Source organism: Eucalyptus grandis, chromosome 11, assembly GCF_016545825.1.
Source record: "Eucalyptus grandis isolate ANBG69807.140 chromosome 11, ASM1654582v1, whole genome shotgun sequence".
NCBI classification, from domain to species: Eukaryota; Viridiplantae; Streptophyta; class Magnoliopsida; order Myrtales; family Myrtaceae; genus Eucalyptus; species Eucalyptus grandis.
The window spans coordinates 8,843,812-8,869,872 of record NC_052622.1 but is presented as its reverse complement, the minus strand read 5'-3'; the positions used below and the strand labels follow the sequence as shown (position 1 = coordinate 8,869,872).

General features: G+C 39.7%; 3 protein-coding genes across 4 annotated transcripts; 2 read left to right on the top strand and 1 right to left on the bottom strand.

Moving 5' to 3' along the window:
* Positions 1-9,035: 9,035 nt before the first annotated feature.
* Positions 9,036-13,177, top strand: LOC104424694. Of its 2 annotated transcripts, XM_010037183.3 has the most exons (9): positions 9,038-9,444; positions 10,072-10,131; positions 10,444-10,518; positions 10,637-10,722; positions 10,855-11,020; positions 11,227-11,283; positions 11,398-11,466; positions 12,089-12,189; positions 12,932-13,177. In XM_010037183.3, the coding sequence occupies exons 1-9, from the start codon at positions 9,145-9,147 to the stop codon at positions 13,005-13,007; spliced, it is 990 nt and encodes a 329-aa protein (XP_010035485.2). In that variant the 5' UTR covers positions 9,038-9,144; the 3' UTR covers positions 13,008-13,177. The 2 variants fall into 2 exon arrangements, with proteins under 2 accessions (XP_039160484.1, XP_010035485.2); XM_039304550.1 differs by lacking the exon at positions 10,444-10,518 and having other exon boundaries at positions 9,036-9,444.
* A 2,392-nt stretch (positions 13,178-15,569) lies between these two features.
* LOC104424687 (transcription initiation factor TFIID subunit 6) lies at positions 15,570-22,891 on the top strand. Its single transcript, XM_010037176.3, has 12 exons — positions 15,570-15,887; positions 17,067-17,153; positions 17,590-17,691; positions 17,779-17,887; positions 18,183-18,286; positions 18,560-18,697; positions 18,770-18,865; positions 20,309-20,433; positions 21,109-21,241; positions 21,403-21,528; positions 21,616-21,727; positions 22,215-22,891. Exons 1-12 carry the CDS (start codon positions 15,762-15,764, stop codon positions 22,592-22,594), a joined length of 1,638 nt encoding a protein of 545 aa, XP_010035478.1. The 5' UTR covers positions 15,570-15,761; the 3' UTR covers positions 22,595-22,891.
* A 1,366-nt stretch (positions 22,892-24,257) lies between these two features.
* On the bottom strand, positions 24,258-24,975 carry LOC104424686. The gene has a single exon (XM_010037175.3). It carries the CDS (start codon positions 24,842-24,844, stop codon positions 24,431-24,433), a length of 414 nt encoding a protein of 137 aa, XP_010035477.1. The 5' UTR covers positions 24,845-24,975; the 3' UTR covers positions 24,258-24,430.
* Positions 24,976-26,061: the final 1,086 nt, after the last annotated feature.

Here is a 26,061-nt window from a genome sequence, read left to right as displayed (position 1 = left end):
CTCACTTATGTTGTTGATCGACTTCTATGGACATTGTGAATCTTCATAGATGATTACCATATTTGACTTCGATCCAGATTACCATTAAGTTGCGATCTTGAATTGTAGTTTCTTAGATGCTCTGTATATACAAAGCATTATTTATCGGTTTACTTTAGTTGGTGCTTTTTAAATTCCATTGCTTCCCTCTTCTATAGCATGACTTCGCTCTTCGACTGCTACAGGTTAGCTTGCAAGGACATGGGCAATGCGGGAAAAGTCTAAGTTAATTGTTGCATCACTTTTGCATGCAAAGGTAAGAATTAGTGTTAGATCTCATTGAAAAATATTGCGAGTGCTTCTTGCATGTGGTAAAGTGGACCCTATTACGTGGCACCTATCCGTTAGTTTGAATTACGGATGGTTTATAAATGCTTAATCATGTCATTATCTTTTCTTTTTCTGCATCTGATGTTTATGATATAACTTGTTTTGTTGCTTTTGTTAGGGAGTGGTCATCTGGAAGTTCCTTTGAAAAAACTGGCCGTTTCTATTGTTAGAACGCTTTCCTCTTTGTCTTTGGGTGTCGTGGTTGCTTGGGTGGCCATCCCTACTTTGGATGGAAGAAATGAAACGTTAAACAATTCTATCGGATAATCTTCGTGACGACGTAATTTACATGGATGCAGCACCATGGAAATTGCATATAATCAATCTTATTTAGTGACTTTTATCCGTGGCATGTAATTTTCGTAACAAGTTGTAAAGCTTCTGGTATTCAAGGTAGATTGTTACATGTCACACCCAAAAGCGTGGATATATTCTCATAAGTTGGTTCGCAGTACTTGTTTTCTGATCTGGAATTGGGAGGTTGTGCTCCTGGATTCGATGCTTGTGCTGCTGTGGAACTGATTGAATGAGATGGGAAAAGATTAGGAAGGTAGAAATTAATGGGAGAATTCTCGTCGAAGTTTAAAATTAGAACAAGTGGTATTCAAAGGAGGATTGCCAAGATTAGGGACAGTGACTAGACTTGCTTAATGGATGGGCAAGGTAGGCATAATGAGGAATGCAAGACGATGTGTAGTGGTGGGTGTCCGTTGCGGCATGGTGGATCAATACTAGGGAATCGATTGTGGCCTGTCGGCTTGTTAGGACCGCTTGAGCTCATCGGGTCTGAAGCTAAGCAAGCAATTTCATTCTGGGGTCGCTCATCCTTAGAGCTCATCCTTAAACCTATATTCTGAGAAAAGTACTCTCTTTCATTGAGGGGCAGGCCTGTAAAATGGGTTTATTGGACTGCACAGCTTGTTCGTCAATTGCATCTCTCACGAAATCCAACTTCTAGTTAGGTTTGCTTCTAATTTAGAACAGCCCACTTCAAATGCGTGACTTTTTTAAGAAATGTGAATCAAAACACCCTAACATCAAATCCAAAATTTAAATTAAGTTTGATGAACATCAAGATACCATGTCAATCTGATTTAGTACCCATAGTATTTCTTGTTTTAATTGCCATTCCTATTTTAAACTTGTAATGTGATCTATCCTCATCTGCTTAAAACATGCCATGGTAATCTACCTATATAATTTGCCTAGATGAGATTAAGTCATTTTTCGCGAAATAAATGGTATGCTTTACTTCTCTCATAAATGCGGCTAGAATGTCCAAGGATTACAACTTCTTACTCCTCATATACAATTAAATTGCACATGAAACCTCCTCTCGGTCGTAAGGCATGGACGAGCACTTTGGCTAGAGTGCTCTCAAGCCCTTTCAGTACATTTCACCATTTTTTTAAGGCAAAAAAAAAAAAAAAAAAAAGATAAGCTTGCGACTTCGATTGTGCCATGTCAAGTGATCAATGAATTTCTTTTTATGAAATTGCTTCAACTATGGCTTCTCTCAAATGGGAACTTCTGCTTGTAATCGTAGCTTGTCACCATCTCTGGGGCAGTATAATAGAACCACTTTGTTCCAAATCATGGCAAAATACTCAACAAGGAGCAAGACTCGAAACCAAATAAAATAAAAACTATAGATACTTGAAACAAGATTTGTGAGCAAACTATTCCAACCTACACTACGCAGCAAGAATGTCTCTTGGCCTTTCAGGATAAAGAGCATAGGAAAAGACAATAAGATTTTCTTTTCTCTTTCTTTCTTTTTTTCAGTCAAAGAAAGGTCAATGAAATTGAACGATCTGTAATTTAAATTCCACAAGAGTGGCAAAATTCCACAATGTTAGATCTAGTGCCCAAAACCTCTTATCTTATCTTTTTCGTATCAAATCTTCAAACCCAATAACTGAACTCAAAATAGGAGGAAAAAGGGACAGAGGGATTATATTTATCATGTTGCTTAATGGAAGGAGAAATCGTTTATTGAAAGGATGGGCTCATGGCATGGGCTCCCCATCAACACCCCGGCTAGTGCCTTCACCTCATCACCGCATCTCTATCCCACCCAAAAGAAAAGAAAGATAAAACTTTGAAGAAATCACTGTTGAAAAATTGATAATTCAAAAATACTAGGCCTTCGGTATGTGTAACAATCATCATTGATGATAAGTCTTGCTGAGATGTGCCAAGGTAATATTGATTTAACATCATGAGCCCATGTAAGCACCAGAAGCAAAATCACAACAAAAGACGACTTATGCCAAAATTACTTCATTGGAATGGCCTAAGTTGACAAGAGGAGCAGAGTTTTCAAGAACATTTTCTTCCTCTCTTTTTTTTTCGGTGTTTTGAATGATAAAAAGAGGTTAAATGCTCCCTCCTAACTCAACAATTCAGCATTATCATCTTCTGTTCATATTAACCTCCATGTCAAAACAACCGAAAAGAAAATAACATTCTCCTCAAATCCTTGACAACTTGATAGTAATCATCAAAACAAATTTTCTAATCGTAACAATTTGATTGTAAGCAGTTATTAAAGCTATGAAACACAAAAGAAAAGGAGCAGCATAGAAATATGTATTTTTGTATGTATGTAACGTTATGGTCTTTCAGAAGAAGACGACGGATAAAAAGGGGATTAGAGGAAGACGATCTCCACTAAAAACAGAAAATGAAAAGACAATTACATCAGTATGGAAAGCGAAACCACCGAAAGTCATCAAAAGGTACCCTCACGGCCCTCAGTAGAATCAATGGAGACGATCATGTTAATATGAAAAGCAAAAACTTTCGAAAAATTGACAGCCAATGGCACGCCTTCACCTCGCCTTAACCCGGTTCGTGAATCGCCTGGCTTGGCCTGGCCACTCGTCCAACTCCACGCGGCTCACTCTCTTCTCTCTCCACTCTCTTCTTTTACTGCAAGAACCTCCTACCCACGCCTCACTTTGGTTTTAACCCCCCAAGCTACCACTTTGCCTCTCTCTACCAGCTCTGTCGCCGCCGGGCCCTCTTCCACCGCCGCGTACTACTCCTATGCTCTCGAGCCCCGTAATACCACAAAGCAAAACTATGCTTATCAGCACCTCAATTTTGTTCTCTAAAAGGATAGTTGTCGGTAACATTGCCTCTATCAACTGGAATAACATTTCTAATGAGTCAAAAGAGTACTCACCTGAGTAATGGCACCAAAACTTCCAAGAGTGATGTCGGGAACAAAGTGAGGAATGCTCAACTTAACTTTCTTTAGTAAGGCAGCAAGAAAATGCCCGACTTCCTACTCATAAACATCTCTTTCATGTATGAACAGAGCCAAGGTATGTAGTCCTGAAGTAACTATTGATCAGTTAATGACATGTCCATGATTTGATGCCTAAAACATGAAAACTGGATCCAATGAGTTTACAAATCCATAATGATGTGCATACTTTAAAAAAAATTGCTATAAAACTCCCTAATAGTCCGTAGGCTATTTTGCCCCGTCCCTCCCCCGGCCAAAAAAAAAAAAAAAAAAAGGACTTCTAATAAGAAAAGGTTGCCCTTGCCAACACTCCAAACCGACCCTGCAAACTCTGTCTACTTTCCATTATTACTTCATCTACAAAACCACATGCTCATTCCAACGCTAAACGGCACGTAAAGAGAATCAAAAATCTCCAAAGTTTTGAGTACATACGAGACAGGACATCTCCGTCGGTGGCAAAAGTGAGGAAAAACATGCAAAATATATGAGTGGGAGGGGAAGAGGGGTCCACACTCCACAGACCTTTCTTTCTCTGAGATAATTGATTCGTGATTCTTGGTTTTGGTTTTCCTTAGTTTGCACTTGGCATGTGAACTTTGGGATACTATTGATGGTACGGCTTCTCCTCCTTCTGAATGGCATTGCTGGCTAGGGTGGCATCATCGTTGTGATTGAGGACATAATCGAGTTCGGAGCGGAAAAACGATGGGCTTTTGGTGGCGATTACTTGGTTTTCGCGGCTTTGTATATGTAGCAGTGGCTTTGAGAGCGCGATTTTCTGATGGTTGACTCGCGTAGTGGAATGTGTTCATTGTCTATGTTGTTAGCAGCAGTAGGTGTTGACGGAAGACAATATCTTTTAAACTTCCTAGCCTTCAGAATTGATCAATTCGATCAATTCGGACTTGCTTTTACTGAAATGTATGCACTTATTTGATAAACTCCGCATCTTAGTCAAGTCATGTTCATAATTTTCTGTTCAGCCATAGCCATGGACTTGTGCTCCTGGTTCCGTATGGCTTTTTTCGTAGGCATATAATTCTATCAAGCGGTGTCCTGTTTTTGTGTATTTCCGAGTAACATATACCTCCATCATGCCATATCCGACATTTTAAAATGCGCTGGGTGCTCCTAGGCCACATACACTCCCTAATGCCTGAGGCGCTAGCCACCAAACCAGGCACTAGTACGTTGGCTGGCCTTCATCGAAGGCTTCTTGTTATGTTTGCATTTCAAATTTCTTTGTCAGCTCGGTTCACCAGCTTGGTATTTTGAGTTGAAACAGGTTTAAATATCCGTGTGAGGAGAGATTTCATGGTTGCATTTTCTTCTCGCCAGACTTATGCAATTATTTAGTTGAACGGGATAGGCTAGCAATTCATAGATAATTTTAGTCGATCAACATGCGAAGAACTTTAATCTCGGATTCTACGCATGTCCCCGAATGGTCCTATGTAAACAATATGAAGACATGTCGATGGTTAATGCTGGCTAGAGTTTGTATCTTTGGGGGAAGCAGATTAGTAATGTAACGGCCCAAGTGGCGGTGCGCGGGGAGGAGGGATGGCGGTGCGTCTGCGCCTCGGTCCCCGGACGTGCGTAGGGAAGGGGTCCCTCTCTTGTCCCACATCGCTTAAGGGGGAGTCCTGAGCTAGTTTATAAGACTTTGGTCCCTCTAATTTGTGTAACGCGTTTTAAAGCCATGAGAATTCAGTGTGGGCCGCTGTGCTCCCAAGACCTAAGTACACAACGCACATGGCTGACTAGCTAATTAAAGATATTGCCAGAAAACATGCTGTGTTCTTCTTTAATGATATGCAATAACGTTTTGTCTATCTAATTGTATGCTTTAATTACAGGTAGCAACTTGGAGCGGGCATGCTGCTAAGGTTTGTTTGCTGCTGTTATTTGGAGAGCACTTATTAAGTGTTGCTGTTGATGGTAATGTGTGCAAATGGGTATTCAAATAATAATCGAGAACTTTTCGCCCTTGGGACGCATCTCGTTCGATGGCAATTTTACTCCTGATTGTGTAATGCATCCCGACACTTTCTTAAATAATGTGACTATCCTCTTTACCTCGTCAACTTTCAGTTCATATTCGCTAGCGATGTTTTTTTCTTGTCCTTTTTCTCTCTCATGCACCTCTAATTAATTTGCAAAGTTTTCTCAGTTTGTTTCGGTAGTAAAGATTTGAGAAAAGTAACAGATAAGCTGGAAAAAAAGCAACCTGAGAAATTGCTTGCCGTTTGCTTTGTTTTATACCCATCTTGAAATTATCCACCATGAAAATGAAAATGAGTAGATTTCTTAATAGAGTACAATCCTTTTATCATTTACCTTTTCTATATTTTTAAAAGCTGGACATATTGTTTACTTGAGAATGTAATACTATACTGTATTTAAAGATAATATATCTGTGCATCTTTAATTAGCTCTTCATAGCAACATCCAGCCAAAGGTCACTAACTTTGGAATGTGTTATTTGAAAAAATTAAGCTGTCGAGGGAAGAAGTATCCAGGGGGCCCAGCCCTGAAGGACTATGGAGTATTCCGGTCAAAAAAATTTAACACATTTTACCCTTAGCTTCTCTAATATAGATTGATAAGAGGAGTTTGTGATGTTGAAAGCAGCTTGGTCCTCATGTAAGCAGCTCGACTTCTTGGACATGACTAGTATGTCGAGAGGTGGGAATGCGAATGCGAAATTGACGAGGACCTTTCCCTATATTCGTTCAACCTCAAAGAACTTAAGAACTTTGATGTGGATTTCATGCTATTAAAATTGTCTTGTCACGAGGTGACCTCCATGAGAGTTGAATTTAATTTTAAATTTTGAGTGTTATTTCTTGCTATGAAATGTAACACAGGCAAAACGAGAGTCCCATTTGTTTTATTACGTGAGTTCGCCCTTACTTTTGGGATTTGCTCTATTAAAACACATCCTCCTTCTTTGCTCTTGACAACCTTTTACTACATTGAATCGGCTTTATTAACCCTTATTGCCTCACTCCTGATTTAAGATTATTAGTTTCACCCTTTATTATTGGCTCACGGCACCCTTCTATTATCCCTTGCAATCCCGCTCTTAGTTTAATATTATTTCTTAAGTTTTCTTCTTCTTCTTCTTTTCATTTTTACTAAAAGAAAAGCTTATTCTTCCACACTCATTACATTTCACAGTTTTCTTCTTATTTGTCTTCTTCGGAACTTATTCTAACACTAACCATATATTAGAGTAAGGAAATATTAATTTTTCTGCAAATTGTTTACTTTTACTTTTGTATATTATCCTCACGGTCGTGAATTTGTTTACTTCGAATTTTGGCACAAATTTACGAGAATTTACTCAAAGATTGAATATTGTGGTTCATGTATGCATTATACACAATTTACTCAAAGATTATCCTCTTACTTGAGCTCAAATTACTTTTTGAATAATTGTTTCCTAATACAGACCCAAAAGAATTTAAATGTTTCCTAATATAAAAAGAAATATAAAATCATGAACAAAATAACTTTTTTTGGATTCTTGTATTTCGCATTATATCACAATCTCCATCCTATATAAGCCACATGTTGGTTTTGAATTTCACTAACTAGAATTTGACCGTGCAGTCTCGATCTCTCTATCTATTGTATCAATCGTGAAAAGCTTTATCCCATTTAAAAAAAGAAAAAGAAAAAAAGCAACCAGAGTCGCTGAGCCATGGTCATAGACTCATAGCTTGAGGTTTCAAGCTGCTCCTGCAGCTGCTCAAGCCTCGCGTGGGTGGAGCCGGTCCGGCACAGCGGGAGGCGCGCAGAAAGCGCTTTACGAGAGAGCAATAAAGCATTGTCGGTTCAAAAATCGGTTTGGTCTCTGCCGAGCACCCGTCTGTTTTTCCCAAGAGCGACGGTGCAGAGGGAGGCTATCCTCGTAAAATCTCATCAACTTCCTTGAAAGTCTCGACGGTTGCTTATTGAGAATCTTTTCTGGCTCGTTTGATCGGAGTGATTTTTGATTGATTGATGGGATCATGCTTACCGTATCGACAAGATATCACTTAAGCATCACTATGTTAAAAATTCAACATGTACTAGCCCCTTTAAGATGTCATTTGACATGTTCCTATGGTCCGTAGATTACTGTATGTCCAATACAGCATCACGACTCATCAAGAGTTACTTGTAAATAATAATATTAGCATTGGGGTTAATTTATACTTGAGGCACAAATTTTCACAATATGGATCGGCAAAAGTATTATCCCGAAAATAACTTGGAGAATTCACTAATGACATCTTGCGCTCCAATTCCTTCATATTAGCCCAAAGTATGATTTCAAAATAAATAAGCGCCATTGCAAGGAATTAATTTTTTCCGATCGAGCTATGGGGACTATTTTCCCGTATACAATTGAGGAACTTTCCGGTAGTCTTCAGTTATTGATAGAGTTGACTATTTCAATATCGTACCATTGACGAGTACCCATCCCATTTGGTTTATATCTTTCGGAATCAGGGTGAAGATACTTAATTAGAAAAATTTTGCATTCCAATGACCACACGAGAATTTATATCATTTATAAAAGCTCAAATATTGTAAACACTAATGTTGATGACGTTAAATGTGATGATGCCGAGTTTTTATTTTTATTTTTTTGCTTTGTTGAAAATGAAAAGAAAAGCAAAACGAAAAGTGCCTTATCTAAAACTCACTGCACTCTATTATAGTAACATTCATATCATTTATAATACCTCGGATATTGCTAGCACTAATGTTGGAAATATATAATGTGGTAATGCATAGTGCTATTTTTTTCCTTTATTGAAAATGAAAAGAACTTGTACCATTTGGGTTCCAATCTGAATCCATCATCACTACAATCCATCACAACACACGAACTAATTAGTTCAATTAATTCCAAATTAAGTTCGAATAGTGTATTTTAATCGGTTACATAAATTTCAAGATCATCGACCCCAATAGTAAATTCATATCTTGTATATAAAATGGAAAGAAAAGGAAAATTAGAAAATGTATGTGCCATTTGAGTTGAGATCTGAGGTCATGTCGCATGAACTAATCAGTTCTATCAATCCAATATTAGAGTTTCGATTCTTGTATATTTTCAGTTGGTTAGATAAGTACAAGTTTTATGAAACACATTAGAAAAACAGTACCTTTCTAGGGCCTAAAATTCATATTATTTATAATTGCTCCGGTGATTATGCAAGGAGTTTTCTTTTTCCTTTATAGAAAAAGTGATTGAGCCGGAGCACGCTGACGTGGAGGGGCTGGCCCACCTTATATTTCCCCCGGAGATGAATCCTCCCGCTCCGTAATCTAACGGAAGAAGGAAAGCTTGCGCTCCACGTCAAATCGTATCACCAATTGAATCCGTTAGGATTCTGTTTGTGTCCGCTGATATCGGAGCTCTCCTCCCTCCTTCCTCTCTCTCCATAAGAATCTGCTCTCATCCTCTTCACGAGTCGTCGTCGAGCTGGTCCTCGCTTCGCTAATTCATCATCGCAATGTTGCGGAAACCTTTCCATGGATGGAGGATCAAGCAAGGAATCCAGAAACTGACCGTGATTCGCGCGCCTTCACCTCGCCTTTATCCGGTTCCTGAATGGGCCGGCTCGGCCAGTCGCCCCACCCCCACCCCCACCCCACGCACCTCGCTCTCTCCTCTCCCCCCTCTCTTCTTCTCCTTCGCGATCCGGCCCCCCTCCACCGTCGCGTACTACTCTCGTGCACCCGAGCCCAACGCTGATTCCGCAGAGGACCAGCTCGACGAGCCGAACCCCAACGCGCAGAGCCAGGTCGATGAGGTGAGTGTTGTGAAGGTTGTGAGCTCTAAATTTTGGATTTGGAATGAATTCTGGGGATTGTTTGGGAGAGGAAGTGAATGTCTTCAGTGTACATTAAATGCTCTTTTGATCAGTATCATTTAGTACAAATCTAAAGGATCAATTTTGATTACATCTCCATCTGTGGGTGGTTTTTAATGGTCCATCCAACGGGTATCCTTTACGTCATGTGCACTGTGCAGGCATGTTTTTCTGCAACCTGTTTCCAATTTTGATCGCTATAACTTATGAGGTGTCTGGTTTATACCAAATCTTATGTGTAGCATTTGCTACATCCTTTTGCATCTCTTTTAACTTTTAACTTTTAACTGGACTCAACATATATCCATATATGGATCTCACTTCAGTTGTTTATTAGGATGCTAATGTGCCTGACCACTCTCCCCAACAAGAGTATTTTCATGGTCGTTTGTTCCATTGTTCTGATGGAACAAACGGCTTTATGGCTTTATCGGCTTCCATGAAAATCAATGTGAGGTGATTATCATGTAATAATTAGGAGGCCTAATCCATGCCAAGGAAATGCAGAATAATATCCTTTTAGGCTCTACATATATCCCTATGGATCTCACTTGAGTTGTTTATTAGGTTGCTAATATGCGCGAGGAAGAACAAGAACAAGAGTATGTTGGTCGTTTCCCAGTAAAGGTATTGCCTTATTTTCCCTTCCATGCATCTATTCCGTTGTTGAGTTTATGGGCTTCAACGAAATCCTCCACGCATTTATTGCCAAGGAAATGCAGAACAATATACTTTTGAGCAGCAGAGACCACTTCATCAACTCACTTACGTTGTTGCATTTTTAGTTAGGAGTATTTTTAGGAGTTGATGACTTTTATGGAGTTGCCCTAGTCGCCATCTTGAATTGCAGTTTTTGGATGGTCTAGATATACAAAGCATTATTTCTCTACTTTACTTTAGTTTGCCCTCTTTAAATTCCATTACTTCTCTCTTCTCTAGTGTTTTCCCCTGATAATGCGTTGGAAAGAGCGTTCATCTGAGGAAATTAGAGAGAGATGCAGGGTAGTAGCATTGGTAAGATTTATTGCTTTGGATCTCATTGAAAATATCTCGAGTGCTTCTTGCATGTGGTATAGTGGACCATCAGAGAGAAGTCATTACACTTCGCGAAATTCCTGGTTTTCTGCATTAGGAGATGAAATATGCTGAGGAGACATTGGACCATTTTTACCGAGAAATGAGCAAGGAAGTCGAGACAATTCTTCACGAGGGAGACCCGTGAGTATTCTCTCTATTTTGGAGGTTGCGTGGAATTGATCTGTCCTCTGTGGAGGATGACACCAGAGTCAAGACCTAGTTGCTTTCAATTTTTCATTCTGCAGTTTTGATTACTTTAACATCCGGTTGTAGGAGGCTACCCGAGGAACTCTCCAGGAGAGTGGTGGTCACATGCGTGTCCGAGGACCCTCCCTGGAGGTACTACGACCCCAGGGAGAACTGGACATACGTGTACGTGCTCCGGAGGAAACAGAGGAAACAGGGGTCTGGAGCGAGTGCTGCAAAGAGTGCTGCAAAGGTTCCAGTTCTAAAATTTGGAATTAGGAGAAGGAAAATGAAGGGAAAAGGAAATGAGACTTGGAAAATTGAGTTACTTGCATTTGGGCTTGATGATCTGTTTGGTTGCCCACAAAATGTGGCAGTGAAAGAGAATCGACCATAGTTTATTGTCAGATTATTTTTAATGTTGGTGCCCTAAATGTAATAAGATGGCTTTGGTTGCAGGAATCATGTAGAGAACTAGAAGTAGAGCTTTATATGACTTACTCGCCGGAACTGGAGGTGTTTCTCTCTTCATGCTAATTTAAGATGGATCATTTTGAGGGGTTTCGCTTGCACTGTGCATTGTTCTATGCTTCAGAACGACCTTGATTGCGGTTCCTGTTTTGAGTGCAGGTGGCATCTGCTCTTTGGCCTACTGATGACTTTCCGTTTGGAAAGGACAGGATGCTACATAAATGGAAGGTGTGTCTTATATGAATGTTGGTCTTGTTTCTTTACAAAAATTTATCTCACAAGCATTGAGTGGACCATGATGGTTTTCAATAGGTCATGTGGTGCTTGTTTTGTTTCTTGTTTTGTTTGGTCTTCACAATATCCTACCTTTTTATCCCATAGATTTTCTAGCTTAACACTCTAATTCTAATTCACATCTTGTGGGTTTTCCTGCTGAAGAAGCACCAAAATCGAGTAGAGTACTCGGGGAGAAGAGTATTTTGACATATTTTGTGGCAAATTTTTTTCATGGGAGAGGATGTCTTCAGTGTACATCACATGCTCTTTTGATCGGTATCATTTGATACAAATCTAAAGGATCAATTTTATTTCATCTCCATCCCTGGGTGATTTCTAATGGTCAATCCAACGGAGCTTGGCATGTTGTTCTGCAATCTGTTTCCAACTTTGATCGCTACAACCCATGAGGTGTCCTGTTTAAGACCAAATTTTATGTCAGCATTAGTCCCTCTGCTAGATCCTTTTGTATCCCCTTTCTTTTGTATCTCCTTTAACTGGACTGTCATTTATTAGGTTGTTAATTTGTATCTCAAGATATATCCTTTTGGATCTCACTTCTGTTATTTATTAGGTTGTTAATAAGTTTGTGCTCTCTAGCCAAGATGAAGATATATATGCTATAGCGGAAGAAGAAGCAAGGAAGTGGGCTGGCTGGTTGATTGCCCAGAACAAGTATTGCCTTCTTTTCCCTTCCTCCTTTTAAGGTGTTATGTTGCTGTTTTAAGTGATAGCTGTAGAGACCGTCTGGACCATCGGCATCAATGATTGATACTCATAAATCAATGTGAGAGATGCTTATTATTAATAGTTAGGGGTAATTCATTCTCCATACATTCATTTCCAAAGAAATGTAGAACAATGCCCCTTTTGAGCAGCACAGCATGAGCGCTTCATTTTGGTGGCCAACTACGTCGATTTCCCACACTAGAGGAAGGCCAAGAATCCGAAAGTCAATTTAACTCACACATATCTTTCTCGCTTCTGTTAATACTGTTTTTTTTCTCCTTTTTTGGGGTACTGGCTGATTGTCCCCTGCAAGTGTTGCCTTCTTTTCCCTTCCTTCCCTAAGGTGTTCTTATCTTCTAAGTGATGGCTGTTGAGAGCCTCTAAGAAATCAGTGTGAGAGGTGCTTATTATGTAATAGTTATGGGTGATTCATTCTCCATGCATATTTCTGAAGAAATCAAGGCGAAGGATGTTGATTTCCTAGGCTAGAGGAGCTAGAGGATGGCTGAGAGTCCAAAAGTCAATGTTGTTGATAGACTTCTATGGACATTGTGAATCTTCATAGATGATTACCATATTTGACTTGAATTGCAGTTTCTTAGATGCTCCGTATATACAAAGCATTATTTATAGGTTTACTTTAAATTCCATTGCTTCCCTCTATGACTTTGCTCTTCCACTGCCACAGGTTAGCCGACAAGGACATGTGCAAGGACACGGACATGGGCAAGGACACGAGCAATGCAACTCTGGGAAAAGTCTAAGTTAATTGTTGGTAAGAATTATTGCATTAGATCTCATTGAAAAATATTGCGAGTGCTTCTTGCATGTGGTATGGTAAAAAATATTCCTTTTTTTTCCGGTGTTTTGAATGATAAAGGAGGTTAAATGCTCTCTCCTAACTCAACAATTCAGCATTATCATCTTCCGTTCATATTAACCTCCATGTCAAAACATCCGAAAAAGAAAATAACATTCTCCTCAAATCCTTGACAACTTGATAGTAATCATCAGAATAAATTTTCTAATCGTAACAACTTGATTGTAAGCGGTTATTAAAGCTATGAAACACATAAGAAAAGGAGCAGCATAGAAATATGTATTTTGGTATGTATGTACCGTTATGGTCTTTCAGAAGAAGACGACGAATAAAAAGGGGATTATAGGAAGACGATCTCCACTAAAAACAGAAAATGAAAAGACAATTACATCAGTATGGAAAGCGAAACCACCGAAATTCATCAAAAGGTACCCTCACGGCCCTCAATAGAATCAATGGAGACGATCATGTTAATATGAAAAGCAAAAACTTTCGAAAAGTTGACAGCCAATGGCACGCCTTCACCTCGCCTTAACCCGGTTCGTGAATTGCCTGGCTTGGCCTGGCCACTTGTCCAACTCCACGCGGCTCACTCTCTTCACCCATGTTAAGAATCCGAACCCCAATGTGGAGAGCCCGAGAGAGAGCTCTGTTGGAGTCGATGGCGGGGAGCGAGGACGAGGGCGAGAGATTCGGTTGCAAGAGGACGCTAGCCAGAACGAGTCATGGGTGTCGGGTGAGTGTTTAGGAAAATGCTCAAAGCCCAATGGTAGTTGGGACTTGCGGGATGTGTTTGGAAAAACTTTTCCTCTAAATTTTTTTGGAGAATTTGTGACGATGCAATTGTATTTCCAAAGGCTTTTTAAGGGTTTATTTGATTTGGCTTTTAGGGAAAATCTTTGGATACGTGCGAAAGTAAATGGAGTTTTTGAAATTGATCAATTATAATTTAAAATTCATTGGAAACAATTTTGAGTTAAATAGTGTTTAGAAAAATCACAATGTAACAAACTTTTGTTAATTTTCTTTTTAAAAAAAAAATCTTAAAACTAGTGAAGGGCTTAGTAGTTGGCAACCTTGCAAACAAGACTAGTGGGTGCTAAACTACCTCGCTCCTAGCTAGATTTGGCTTTCTGAGCCGGCCTCATGCAACTATTAAGGAAGGTTCATTAGTGAAGATGTATAGTTCCTTCTATGACGCCAAAATAGAAAAACAAAAAAATTTTTTGATAAGGATGGTTTTGGGTAAAAAAATTTAATTGAAGGGGCTTTGGTCCAAAACCGCATAGAGAAGTGGTTCCAAAGAAAGTTCAAACTCATTCATAGCTAGATTGGGCTTTGATGACCAGCCTCATGCAACTGTTGAGGAAGGTTCACTAGTCAAGATGAATGGTTCCTTCTATTAGGCCAAAATAGAAAAATTTTTAAAAAAAAAAAAAATTGATGAGGATGGTTTTGGGTGAAAAATTTTAATTGAAGGGGCTTTGGCCCAAAGCCCCATAGAGAAGTGGTTCCAAATAAAGTTCTAAGGCTCAACAAGGTTGAGCATTTTCGGAATGTTAATGCATTTTTTCTTCTTTCAATTTTCCCTCGTTATTTTGGAAATTTCCTTATCTTGCCAAAAGCCAGATTTTGCTAGATTTGGCTAGATTTGGCATCAATGACCCTCACCTAGGGGTTGCTATTTGTTGATGTTAAATCTCGTTTGTCGATAGCCCAATTTGTTGTTTTGAGTTTATTTTTATTTATAAAAAGAAAAATTCCTTTAGAAAGTGTGATTTTTCCAAACACCATTTGAATCGAAGTTACATTTTACTACATTTTTTAATTACAATTTACTAAATACTTTTTGTATTTCAACAAACTTCTTTATCCTAAAATCCCTTACCTTTTCCTAAGGACTTTTCTGGAGGCCCAACTCAACATAGGCACTTAGCCTTTGATATCGTATTGGCAAACATCTCATCTTTGGCACAACACGAAAGTCTTTTTATGAATAGCGAACCAAATGCATTCTAATAAGTTTTGGTAGGTCCATGTTCAACTTACTAAAATAATTATTATTGCGATATCGCCTCTTTCCGTTTTTGGAAATGCAAAGTACTAGACATCGACCCTACTCAACACGTAATAAAAGCCAAGTCTTTATTTGGTCATGGAATAAAACCACCTATCATATTGATGAATCTCGAACAACACGCGAATGATGTCGAAAAATTGATGAACAAGTCTAATTTACTCGTGTAAGTTGTGTTGGACTTATGAACTAGAACTCGACTCAAACATTATTTTTTTAAATAAATGAATTAGAGATCGTGAAAATCACACATGACGGATTATTCCTATATTTTTGATTTTTTTTTCTTTCGAATAGGAAAAATCCCAATTAATAAAACTTGACCAGAAACTTTTTTTTTTTTTTATAGATAAATTGAGCTAGAGGGGCAAAAAGGTAATTGCGTCTTCCCCTGAACTGAAATTTGAGCTATAACCGTGCTCTGCTGCGGCTGTCTATGAAATCCGCTCCAATTCCGGAGACAGTGGACGGTGCGTACTCCGTCGCTTTCTCCGAGCTCCGTCCGTCGGGGGTTCTCGCCGCTCGATCGGGCCGAAGGATCGCCGGAATTTCCTCGCCTTCGCGTTCCTCGGTTCGCGAGAGTGTAGCATACGTACCGGTGGAGATATCGTCTTCGCGAGGATGAGCATCGTGTCGAAGGAATCGATCGAGGTGATAGCGCAGAGCATCGGCATCAGCAACCTGTCGCCCGACGCCGCGCTCGCCCTCGCGCCGGATGTCGAGTACCGCCTGCGCGAGGTCATGCAGGTACGGTTTCGGACTGACCGGTTGGGCCGCCGCGCTTCTGTGCATCGTAGTTCGGGCGGATGAGGTTGCGGGGCTGTTGAGTTCTTCGTGTATGCGTAATCTTTGATTGAATATCAATGCCCATATTTTATCCTTGTTTACGCGTCGTCGAGTAATCGCGGCGTTTCTTCGTGTAGAAATCTCGGTAAGGCATTTCCTTCGAACGATTTGTGTGGAATCCGTGTGCAGTTGCCCTAACCGTATGCGCCTTCTCTTAATTAATTATGATGTGGTGTTTGATTAACTCGGAACCGATGGATTGTCGTTTTTCTTGCGGGAACTTATCTTCGTGCGGATTGTGGCAGGCTGTAGGCATTCGAGCATAATGAATGAGTAGCTGCTATAAGTCCGAGGAATGCCTATTTTCTGTAATTTCCCTTTTCCCTCAGAGATATTCTAAAAGTGGGAGAATCGGCGCCTGTCACTTTGTTGTCTTGTTAGCAAAAGATCTGTGATTTACAATATGGCTAGAAATTTATGGACTAGAGATCTCTCTACATAAATTCATGGATAGGGTTATTGATTTCGTCTCGTATTTTATAGGTTAGCACATTCATTCCAGTTAAAATCTTTCTGGAGCGACAATCATTTCTGCAATGTTTTGCCTTAAAATTAGAGAAATGTAACGGCAGTAGAACTTTCGACAAGGAGTTGTTCCACTAAAATGATCTCCTTTTCTTTCTTCTTAGGTGATTGCTGGATTTATTTGGTACTACTAGTACAGGCATTCATATAATTAGTCTACATACTGGAGAGATTGTCTTAAGACATCTTAAGTATGGCCGGGGTCATTTTTTGCATATTTGAATGAGCTTTGCCTTTCACTCTTGGTGTTTTTCTCGGTTTTTTTTTTTTTTTTGGGGGGGGGGTTGATTCTATTTTCATTCTCTTGTTTGGAGTGACAAAATTTTGCTAGGTATACCTTTTGCAGAATCTGGCTCGAATTAGGTGAATATTTGCTTACTTGATTTTGAGTTCTTGAAGGCAATGCGTTTTTGTGCTGCACTGAAGAACCTGTGTTTTTTTCCATTCACTATGAACTTCGTTTTGGAGGTTGACTAGTCAATTTTGAAGTAATTGAAAAGCATAGAAAGGTTGGCATGTTTTGACGTGATTTGAGAAGCATCTGATGGAATGCAGGAAGCTGTCAAATGCATGCGCCACTCCAGGAGAACGGTCCTAACAGTTGATGATGTGGAGGGTGCTTTGAACTTGAAAAATGTTGAGGTACTTTTCATCAAGTTCTTGCATAAATAGTCATTACAATCAGTTCCGAATTGGTGGAACTGATATCGAGTAGTTTCTAGGGCATAAACCAGATCAATAAAGACTGCACCATCAGCTAGATTAGAACATGAACAACAATTCAAGCACTTGTGCGCAGCCCCTGGGTATAGCTTTCATGAGCCCATTTAATGTATTTCTGTCTCTGGTGTTCTTCCGGGGTACTTTATTTTATTTGTCATCTTTTAATCTGCAAAGTAGGAGAAGGTGAATCATTTTGTCATCTGTACCTTACGTACTGGCAACTACACCATGTGTTCAATGAGTATGGAGATGGTGATGCGTCAGATTTGATTATTGAAATTCCATTTGCGACAACTTTCTTATATATGCATAATCTTTTCTGAAACTTGTAACTTTGTGTCTTTATGTGCACCAGCCAATTTATGGGTCTGCCTCTGGTGGAGCTATGCAGTTCAAAAGAGCTATTGGACATAAAGATTTGTTTTACCTTGATGACAAAGATGTAGACATTAAAGATGTAAGGACTCAGGAGCAGCTATCATTTTGAATTATATTGTCAGGTAGCGTATTGGAGTTTTTGACTTAATCACCATTGGTGCTGCAGGTTATTGAAGCTCCTTTACCCAAAGCTCCTCTTGATACTGCTGTCCTTTGTCACTGGCTGGCAATTGAAGGTGTACAACCTGCTATTCCTGAGAATGCTCCCGTAGAAGGTCTGTCTTAACTTGGACTCTAAAGTGCCTTCTCTTGATAATCGCATCTATCGATTTAAATTTTCACTCAAGAAAAATCTTGGTACAAAGTTAGTGGACGAATTCATAGAACTAACATTAACATTGTGCTACCTTTAGTAGAATATATAGTTAGATGAGGGTTGCATAAGCCGCCTTCTTTTTTTTTTTCGTTTATTGGTTAGAATATAACAGTTGAGAATGCAATCAGGGATTTCTTATTCTGAATATTATGCAAGGAACTCTAATGCTAACCACTATTCATCATTTCCTTCAGTAATTACAGCTCCTTCTCGTGTCAAAAGTCAAGAACAAAAGGAGGACGCACTTCCTGTAGACATTAGGCTTCCTATCAGGCATGTGCTGTCAAGAGAGCTTCAGGTATATGATACACAGACTGCAGATTGACAATAATATAATGTTTGCTTAAGCAAAAAAAAGGAATTTATATAATTTTTGAGCATTTTCTTGTATGTACAGAAAATTTTGTGTCCAAGAGATGTGTGTTATGGTGGAATATCATCTGTGTGACAATTTTGTAGTTTCAGACTTAATGAGAATGTTTTGATTCATGTGTTTATTGGCCTCACTGTTTTTCTGCACATCAGTTTTTCTGTCTTGCTTATGCTACTAGTTATCCTTGTATCTTTGCAGATATATTTTGAAAAGATCACCGAGCTAACTATGAGAAGCCCCGATTCAGTCCTTTTCAAAGAAGCATTAGCGAGTTTGGCTACAGACTCAGGACTGCATCCACTCGTCCCGTACTTCACATGCTTTATAGCTGATGAGGTATGAATTAGATACACAGTAAGTTAGCCTAGTTTTGATGCTTTTCTAACCTATGCCTCCTTATGTTGCTAGGTATCTCGTGGCTTAAATGATTTGTCCCTTCTTTTGGCCTTGTTGCGTGTTGTTCGCAGTCTCCTTCATAATCCTCACATCAATATGGAACCTTATGTAAGTTGAACCTTTGCATACTTGTTTTTGCATGATTTTGAAGTATAGATTCCTAATCTAGCTTGATTTTTTCTATCAGTATTTATGTTTTCAGTGTGAATGCAGACTCTTTGTCAGACTTGTCAGCCCATATATTTTTTTCCCTTTCTAAAGATCTTTCCCACACAGTAGAGCCTTCTTGTATCAATTTCAGCTGTTGGTTTCTGCATGCCCATCATGTTCCTCTTTTATTGTTTAGTGATTCTCATCCAAAATAGTCATCTTTGCAGCAGAAACAAGCTAGCCGAGTATTGATTTGGGGGTGGGTGGGGTATGTATTGAAGTAACCGGCCATCTACTTTCTTGAGGCAGGGAGGATGAGGCTTGGGCTCAGCGCCTTCTCCATTTGGATGACATTTGTCTTCTTAGTAACTGGACTTGCATCCTGACTTCTTGAATTATTTTGGTATTGGGGCTTTCTGTCTGGAAATTAGAGTTTCCTTCAGAATATATTTGGGAGGCTATAGAGGAACCGGATGCCTACAAAGTCAATAAGCCCTATTCTATTGCGTTATGAATTTCCAACTTCTTTAACCAGATGATATATAGGTGGAGAGGCAAAAACCTGGTCTTGGCTCTTGTGGTAATCAAAGATTGGAGACAAGTTATCTTGTGACCTGATTTTCTCAAATGGTCCTTTATTCTCTTTTTAGAGAGCTCCTATTCTCGAAGAGAGGAACTTAGCATTATGAATTTCCAACCTCTTTAACCAGATGATATATAGGTGGAGGGGGCAAAAACCTGTTCTTGGCTGTTGTGGTAATCAAATATCAGAGACAAGTTGTCTCGTGATCTGATTTTCTCAAATGGTCCTTTATTCTCTTTTTAGAGAGCTCCTATTCTGGAAGACAGGAACTTAACATTCTCTTTACAATGGTTTGGAGCTTTGAGCTGGAAATCTCTACATGTCTGTTTCAACTTTTGTGATCGTTGTGTCCAAAACTGATTTTTGTTATTTTTGCGATTGGAAATTTCAGAAGGAAGTCAATTAAACAAGTGACCAGATAGGCAAACTTGTATGTCTGGAAAGAAACATTAGATAGGTATGCTTTTTGTATACATCTAGAGTTGCATGTGTGTTCTGATGCTAACAATGATTTAACATATTGAGTTGGTCACTGTGTTTTTGGTCTATTTGTTTCTCATCAAGGATGCTTGTCTTTAATGGGATCCCCGTGCATCTTGACTTTATATCATATATATGCTTGGGCAAATCTTGAATGATCTTTCTGTAACTGTCAAAAGCTTTATAAGTTTTCGCTTAAGTTCTTGGTTCAAGTAGTCTTTTCGCCCAGAAGTCACCATAGGAGATGGTGCAACTTAGTAGTACACATAAATTTTCAGGTCTTATAAATCATATTCCTCCCAGAAGCCTGAGAAGAACATCTTTTTTCTTATTGCCAGTTACATCAGTTGATGCCAGCTGTTGTCACATGTCTTGTAGCAAAGAGGTTGGGTAAAAGGCTTTCAGACAATCACTGGGAGCTTAGAGATTTTGCGGCAAACCTGGTTTCCTCTATATGCAAAAGGTGATACTTCTATCTGTGCCAGCAAAGGAAATCATCAAGGACTATATCTGACCCTGACCCATTGTAGTCAATTGTCTTGTTTCATTTTCCTTTTCATTTCTCCCCGTATTCTTAGTACGTGCGAAGACTATTCATTGAGATATTGCTGGATGAGCATGCAACATTGGTTTCATTCTCATGTTTTGGATAAAGGGATCGATTGACCAATTTTTAAGCCAGTTTGGACCTTAGATGAGCTTTATAAGATGTAGTATAAAAACTTCAGAACTGAGGATTTCAATCTTGAATTTTCCTTTTGCTCTTCTGTATTTTTTACATAGCTTTAGGAGGACTACTGCTATTGAAAATCCAAATTGTAAACTTTAGATATGTGTCATTGAACAAGTTCTCACTGGAAAAATAGATGAATGTGATGGCATCATCCTTCTAATAGTGTTGAATATGTTATGCTTGGTGCCATGAGCTTAATAGGAGGATGGAAAATTAGTAGACATCAATGCACTTTTTAATATAATGCTTGGTTTCTATGGCTGTTGTCTACTTCAGACTGAAAGTGCGCCGTGTTTTACTGGTATAAACCTTATATTTTTTATGATTATGGTTCTGGAGCTGTTACTTTCAGTGTCCTACAAATTTCAGCTTTTATGGAGGAGTAAAGCTTGCAGTCTCTTGTAGGTACGGCCTAGTTTATAATACTCTGCAATCGCGTCTTACGAAGCAACTGATCAATGCGTTTTTGAACCCAAAACACACATTGGCGACACACTATGGTGCAGTTCAAGGTTTAGCAGCTTTGGGACCTAATGTGGTATTTTCTTTGTCTATCCTCACTCGAACTAAGAACCGCTGCATAACTTAATGCATGCTGTAAAATGTTCCCCGATATCTATGTTACAACCCTTAAAGATAAACTCGTTTGCATTCTTTTTTCCTCTTTTGCTCATTATCTGCCTTTTTTCATGCTGATAGGTTCGCCTTCTCATACTGCCGAATCTGGAGCCATATCTGCAACTCCTTGAACCAGAGATGCTTCTTGAGACGCAGAAAAATAAAATAAAGAGGCATGAAGCTTGGCGTGTTTATGGGGCCTTGCTGGTGAGTCTATAGTGCTAACATTTGTATTTTGTGAATTGTGACAGTTTGATCCATGCTTAGCATGTCATGATGCAAAATGTTTTCCAGCATGCGTCCGGTCAAAGTCTGTATGACCGCTTCAAGATCCTCCCACCACTGCCATCCCTTCAACCAGGAGCTGTCTGGAAGACTAATGCAAGAGTTATTACTTCACTCTCGAGTAAGTTGTACTCTTGCATTTGTTTTTTACTGCTTTAACTCTATTTTCTCATACAATAATATGGCCACAGGTCATTGGACAAAGTTTTAGATGGACTTCTTGAATGAAGTACCATTGCTTTCAAGGATGGGAGACAATTCTGCTTTATTTTTTGGCTATCATTTCTTTCACGTGCTTGGCTACCTTGTTCTGCAAATAAAAAGACAGTCTAGGTTTTAACTTTTTGTCCAGTTGATAGGAGAGTGTTCTTTAGGTTGTCATTTGCTGATTATATAACGAACTAACCTTTGAAGGAGTAGGGATCCAGCTTCCAGAAATTGACTTGAGTAGGGAGAAATTAACTGATAGTCTTGATTCACAGCACTGAATTTTACAAATGAGCTTTGTGACTTGGGAGATACATTTATCTGCAACCGAAACGTGATCCATGCTATAAGTATGCGAGTCAGAGTATATTTAACGCCTTAAGCTTCTTTGGGAACATCAGAGAAACGCGGAGCAAGCACAGAGCACTTGGAGCAGCAGTCACCCCTCAAGAAAATGGCTGTTGATGGGCCAATAAATGCAATGTCCACCAACCCAACACCCACTAATGGGCAAGAAGAAGCTGCTGCCGTGACTCCTTCCAATGATTCCGATGCAGATGCCACTCCATCCGCAGCAGGGAAGGAGCCTAATGATAATGACGTGGGCACTGGAAGTGGAAGAGTCAACGGGAGCAGTCGGTCTGTGAACATGTCAGCTATGCTAAAACAAATTTGGAAGGACGACTTGAACTCGGGGCGTCTCCTAGTCTCTTTGTTTGAGCAGTATGGCGAGAGCCTCATTCCCTTCCTCCCGTCCCCTGAATTGTCAGTCTTTTTGTAATGTTAGCCCCAGCCCATTAACATTGTAATACATGGGCGTTTACAATAAGATTAGGCTTAGTTGAGCAAAAAGTGAAAAACACTCTGGCTGTCTGGCTTCTGGTCCTGTACATTCTATGCGGTCATGGGAGTCTATATCTGGTCCATCCCGAGGGGGACTGAATTCACCGGAATCGCGAATTTCTGATTCGTTATTGATAACTGTTAATAAGGGATGGTGATTTTCTAAGGTGTTGGTCATTTTCCTATGTAAGTTAGCTATCTCGTTAGTATTTTGGGATCCTGAAGTCATGGTAAATTACAAATCTTCAGAGTCTTCCTGGTACAGTTCATGTGGACTATTTAATCACCAAGAAACACGACTTCTAGCATGAGCATTACTACGCTGTAGCTTTCTGTAGCTTTACTTTCGGTGGACCATGGGAATCGGTGGGCCTCAGCTGCTGTGTTGAAACTGCGAGTGCAGTCGTTGTTTCCTGAGGTTTTTGACACCGACCATCAACAAACGGTGGAAAGTGTCAACGACTTTGATACCTTTTCTTGCCGGATTTCTCCGAAGAAACGACCGACAGCTGCTGTGTTGAAACTGCGAGTGCATTCGTTGTTTCCTGAGGTTTTTGACACCGACCATCAACAAACGAACGGTGGAAAGTGTCAACGACTTTGATACCTTTTTTTGCCGGATTTCTCCGAAGAAACAACCGACTGCGACGATACCGCGGTTCGATTAACTTAAACTAGTCAATACTCCTTGCCACTTGCAAAATAATTTGATAATGAATTTTATGAACTAGGCTTAAATGTTTAAATACATATGTCCTGATTAAGATTATTCAGCTTGCAAATACACGTTCTGTGGGAGCTCTATGTTGGTTTACCGTGGAAGAAGAAAGACTTGCGTGGATTGGGTGGATGGAAGACCGCCGTGATAATTCCCCGTGCATGTCCATAGTGAATTGAATCTAGACAAATTATTTACTTTTGACTTGAGAAATTGAATGAGAGAGCTCAAGAAATGCATAGAAATCAATGTGTCATGTAAAATTTAGGAAATCTTTATCAATGCATTCGGTTCATGTGAGTTCCTCGTATTAATATACACGAAAATATAGTGCAAAATACGACTCGCCACATGCCAAATACGTAGACAATGTCCTTTTCCGTTTACTTCGTGTAAAGTACGTCACCGACTCATAGGGCTGCCTGTTCTCGCCCAACGAGAAGGTTACGAAATTGGTGCACAGGTCAAATCGCTTTCTCCTTTCGTTCAAAAACAAGGGTCTTAGCTTTTTGACCGTATTTTGTTGTTTTCTATTCCTTCGCTAGCAGATTTCTTGCAAAGAAGTTACTAGCCATTCAAATTATTTTATTTTATTCGCAAGATGACCTCAAAATTCCAAAGCCCACAATTTACCTTGTGTGGTTCAATCCAAATGCTAAACGTGCAATTCTTTTCTAGTTCTTACCATGATCCCTCACAAAATAGAAGAAAGCAAACAACATAATTTCATCTTAAGCTTTGTCTCATTTCTTTTCAATTCTTTACATTTTCCCAGTTTTATAGACTGTTGTGGTCGAAAATGGCCCTAATAATAAACCCAATATGTCATACACTTAAATCAAGTCTGATTGAAAGCATGACGACCTTATTATCTTGACACAAATTGATAACAAATGCTAAATCCTTCATTTCCCTCTATAAATCATTCTTGGGGTACATAATTTAGTTTAGAAAACAAGGGGAGTGTAAATAAAAAGACCATAAAAATGACGAAATCTCAAATACAACCACATCTTCCCACTATGATTAATCCCTCGTAAGATAAAATCCTCCAAATTAAGCAGCCGCTTTGGTGAGCTCGCGCTCCACTGCTTTCTTCAGGAAGCTGTCCTCTTCCAACACCATCTGGACCGGCAAGAACCCCAAGTCGTCGGCCATGGCGAGCATCATCCTCCTCGTCTCCGCCTTGAACTCCTCCAGGTCCACCGACCCATTGGCGTCGTGGTCAAACTGCATGAACAGAGAGCCGTACACGCGGGCCAGCTCGTCTGGGTCCGGCCTCACGTCGACCCCGAAGTGGGTCTCGAGCACCCGCAGGCCCTGCAGATCCCGCAGCATCTCCGCATAGGAGAGGCAGCCGTCGCGGTCGATGTCGAGGCGAGAGAAGCGGTCGCCTATGAAGGCATTGAAGGCCTCCTCGTCCTCTACAAAGCCGATGATGGTGGCCGAATCCAACACTTCCACGCTCATGTTTTTTTCTGTCTTGAGGTGTCTGGTGAAAAATGAATGAATGAAATGAGTAAAGGGTCGGTGCAAGAGAGAGAGAGAGAGAGAGATGAGAAGGTTGCTTTCGGTTCTTTATGTGATGTTCGTTGTTGGTCTGTACATGTTGAAGAGGCTATTTATAAGCTCGCCGAACAGTTAAAAGAAGTGACATTTGGTTCAGCTGAGTTCGAAACGTATGCCTTCGAAGCGCCAATGGAATGTTTCGGCCCGTTGTATCACGGCCTCGGTTTGTACTTTCTTTTGAGCGGACCTTTTTAGGTCGTCCTAGAAAGAGCTCTTTGATTGTTCCCAGACGCGTGCTCACATGCACATAGCCTAACGGTAGGATTTTCCTTTTGAATTTCTCCAATTTTGTTTTGACTTTTGTATGTTACATTTGAATTTGTGATGTTGTGGGGCAAAAATAATGGACATTTCAATAGTTTCTCGAAATAAGAAATTATGTTGCATGGTCTATGAATCATGTAAACCTAACCCATCTCATCCATTGATTATACGGAGTTCAAAATAGAGAGCATTAATGGTCAAGATAATAATTGGTCTTGCAATAATATTTTTAATTGTTGTCCCTCAGTGTGTGCTGAGCAATAAAGAAGTCCCACCTTTTGAATTTCCTAGTTCTAACTGGCAACCTATGACCGGGCCTAAAACATTGTACAACTGACGCATCAAGAAAATAATACAGCATAGCTATGAGACACGGCTAAGGCCCAGCCAGGTCAAGCCAGTCTTATGTCCATGCCTTTGTTCATGCGCACCCCAAAGCGTTTTTAGGCCTTTGTGGGGTACATCGATATAAGCAAGCACACAATAGTTTTGTTGTAGATAGTTTACTTTTGATTGAATCGAAAAGATAGACTTAATCTGTTGCATGAAAACTAGACACCACAGGGAAGAGAAATGGTGTGCTAATATTATAACAACATGCCAATGGAATCTTTTAGTTTCCACGATCCATTTCATTGCTTGTCAGTAGATGCACAATAAATAATTAAAATCTCTTAAAACGGTGTGTAAATATCTATTGGGGTTGTCCAGTTTTCCCTAATTAAAGTCAAACATGCATCGCCGAGAGGCATAGACCGATCATCATGAAGTAAATAATGAGGTGTCGGTCACCAATTGTCGTTGTTGATGAATTGATGGTTTTTTGACAAGAGGGTAATTGAAATTTCTTTAAT